The sequence below is a fragment of the Notothenia coriiceps genome, unplaced genomic scaffold, assembly GCF_000735185.1.
Source record: "Notothenia coriiceps isolate Sejong01 unplaced genomic scaffold, NC01 NC01_scaffold00036640, whole genome shotgun sequence".
Taxonomy (NCBI): domain Eukaryota; kingdom Metazoa; phylum Chordata; class Actinopteri; order Perciformes; family Nototheniidae; genus Notothenia; species Notothenia coriiceps.
The window spans coordinates 4,428-7,951 of record NW_011369341.1 but is presented as its reverse complement, the minus strand read 5'-3'; the positions used below and the strand labels follow the sequence as shown (position 1 = coordinate 7,951).

Sequence of the window (3,524 nt, the reverse complement as noted above, 5' to 3'; positions counted from 1 at the left end):
CACACACACACATAATAAACATGAAACATTTTGAGTCCTTTAAGCGAGCTGATATCTACGCCATGGGGCTGGTGTTCTGGGAGATCGCCAGCCGCTGCTCCATGGGGGGTAAGAGCCTCACACACACACACACACACACACACACACACACACACACACACACACACACACACACACACACACACACACACACACACACACACACACACATAAAAATGATCTAACGTGTATTATTTCCTCCAGGCATTCACGAGGACTACCAGCTGCCGTACTACGACCTGGTGCAGTCGGACCCGTCTGTGGAGGAGATGAGGAAGGTGGTGTGTGAGCAGAAACTCAGACCCAACATCCCCAACCGCTGGCAGAGCTGCGAGGTACGCACGCACGCACACTCTCACACACACACACACACACACTCACACACACACTCTCACACACACACACACTCTCACACACACACACTCACACACACACTCACTCACACACTCACTCACTCACTCACTCACACACTCACTCACTCACTCACTCACTCACACACTCACTCACTCACTCACTCACTCACACTCACTCTCTCACTCACTCACTCACTCACTCACTCACTCACTCTCACACACACTCACACACACACTCTCACTCACTCACACTCACTCACACACTCACTCACTCACACACACACTCTCACTCACTCACACTCACTCACTCACTCTCTCACTCTCACTCTCTCTCTCTCTCACTCACTCACTCACACACACTCACTCACTCACTCACACACTCACACACACACACACTCACACACACACTCGCACTCACTCACACACACACACACACACTCGCACTCACTCACACACACACACACACTCGCACTCACTCACACACACACACACTCGCACTCACTCACACACACTCGCACTCACACACACACACACACACACACACACACACACACACACACACACACACACACACACACACACACACACACACACACACACACACTCTCTCTCACACACACACAGACACACTCACTCCCTCCCTCTCTCTCTCTCTCTCACACACACAGACTCACTCACTCACTCAATCACTCACTCACTCACTCACTCACTCACTCACTCACTCACTCACTCACTCACTCACTCACACAAACTCACTCTCTCTCTCTCTCTCACTCACTCACTCACTCACTCACTCACTCACTCACACTCTGCAGACTCTGCAGACTCTCCCCTGTTTACACATGATTTCCCTGGAAATTAGGAGTTTTCTACAGAAACGTCACTTTTTCCCAGAAAATCTGAAATTACATTCATGAAATGATGGAGTGAGAGTTACTGGAAAATGACAGATTGATATGAACTGTTTCAGGGTTAGCTCCAGCTGTGATGAACACATTATGCATCAATAACCATAACCCATGAGTATATAGAGAGAGAGAAGACGTGTTGGCCGTTGTGTTTCCAGACTGGTTGTATTCGTATATAATCTATATATCAGGACTAAAACCACCAGACTCACAGTCTCATCCCACCGACCTCAAGACTATCAAACACCTGAACGCTTGAAAGAACATCCATCACTTTCATCTGTTTGCATCTCACAGTTTATCTATCTATATATCATATTCCAATTACTTAGCCTCTTCTTTCTATTTGTATTTACTTGCCCTATTCTATCTGTTTTATTGTGTTGCACAGATGTTCCTGTACATATCTACACCGTAGCTGCTGAGCAAATGACATCAAAAGCCTTGAATCTTGAATATCTATATAATGTAATCTTTATTAACTCTTTCCTCTCTCAGGCGCTGAGGGTGATGGCGAAGATCATGAGGGAGTGTTGGTACGCTAACAGCGCCGCGAGGCTAACGGCCCTGCGCATCAAGAAGACCCTCTCTCAGCTCAGCCAATCAGAGGGCATCAAGATGTAGACACACACACACAACCACACACACACAACCACACACACAGACAGACTGGCATCCATATCATTAGCATTACTACCCTCCTCTGAAGGGAAGACGTTTCCCATCCTCTGCTTTTTATTCTCATCACACTCACTGATGAAGCTGAGGAGTGTGTGTGTGTGTGGTTGTGTGTGTGTTCTGCACACATGGATGGATCTAACGGAAGCATTAAAGAGGCTCATCTTCCTCACATGAAGGTCCCTCATCACACAGCAGGAGTTCAGGGTCTCCTCCTCCTCTTCATCATCGTCTCAGATCTAATGTCCTCCTCTTCAGCAGGGCTGCAAGCTGTAAATCTGTCAGGGATACAAATCTAAAAGTGAATATATCAGGGGTTTATATCTGAATCTAAAAGTGAATATATCAGGGGTTCATATCTGAATCTAAAAGTGAATACTGATGCACAGTTTACTGGATGTACCTATAAAGTGTTCTAGGATAATTATCAGGTCCCCATTTCAATTTAACAAGTTCTAGTCCTTTCAAATTAATACTTTACATTTCACTAATGCACATTTAGTTCAACGTGCTTTGTGCAGGAGATTTATTTTTCTATTCCCCTAAAGCCATTAGCTGTTACACACCGAAAGGGTGATGATTAAATGTAAATGTATAACCCTCGCCTGAGAATATTCTATGTCTGAACCCTAGATTCCACCGGGTCCGTCTGCGCCACGTTACGGCCGCGCCGTTCACAGCCACTCTAGTCAATGGGTGCTATTCCACCAGACGCGCCGCGTTATGGCTGGAAGCGTCCCAGAAGCGTCTCGGCACTGGGCTCCACAAAAAATAGGCGGCTGGTCTATTGTCGACGCGCCGGGAAGGAAGTGGACCGGTCAGAGCATCCAGTCAATCCCCAAAATAAACCAACCCTATCCCTCCGTAGTCTTTCAAGTAGGAGGAGCAATGCCAGCGTTCTCCTCCGCTTTACAGGCACTGTGTAAATATATATATAGAATAATTTTGAGGATGAAGGCATTTTTTTACCACTAAAATACAGCAACACATCTTTGATTCATGTCGTTTATAACTGGACTACTATTACAATTATTATTAACTCTGTCAGTACAAAGTAGCCTGTCCAGGAAATATGCCCAAATCAACAAAAACTGCGAGCCAGCAGGCAAGACGCTCCGCCTCTGCAACGCGCCCGGAGGATTTGACGCTGTAGGAGGTCGGAACAAAACTGCGGCGCAGCCGTAACGCGGCGCAGACGGACCCGGTGGAATCCCGGGGTGAGGCTTTTATTGTGACAGAGTGGATCTGGTATCTGCCTTCTGTCAAAGTGTCCTGTCTTCGTCTTGATGACAAAGCGTTTATATTGTTGTTTTATATAAATAAGCACAACATACTGTAATTGGTTGTAATGGTGCAAAAGGTCAAAAAAAATACCATGTTACGTTTATTTTTTGGTGCAAAATAGCATTATTTGTGAAGACACAACATCAGTTTGAAAAATGATATTAATGCAGGGATTACACAAAAAAAAGCCTCTGTTGTTTAAAGAGTTTAAGATGATGACACAGATAAATAGTCTACAGTTTGCAGCAGCTTTTTGTTGGCA

The 3,524-nt window shown here is 45.6% G+C and overlaps 1 protein-coding gene across 1 annotated transcript; it reads left to right on the top strand.

The window, feature by feature from the left end:
* Positions 1-14: 14 nt before the first annotated feature.
* Positions 15-2,126, top strand: LOC104964102 (TGF-beta receptor type-1-like; the record flags this gene model as incomplete). The annotated part of the gene is made up of 3 exons (XM_010792821.1): positions 15-108; positions 244-374; positions 1,799-2,126. Coding segments are annotated over 3 exons (351 nt in total), but the record flags the coding sequence as incomplete, so codon positions are not given.
* Positions 2,127-3,524: the final 1,398 nt, after the last annotated feature.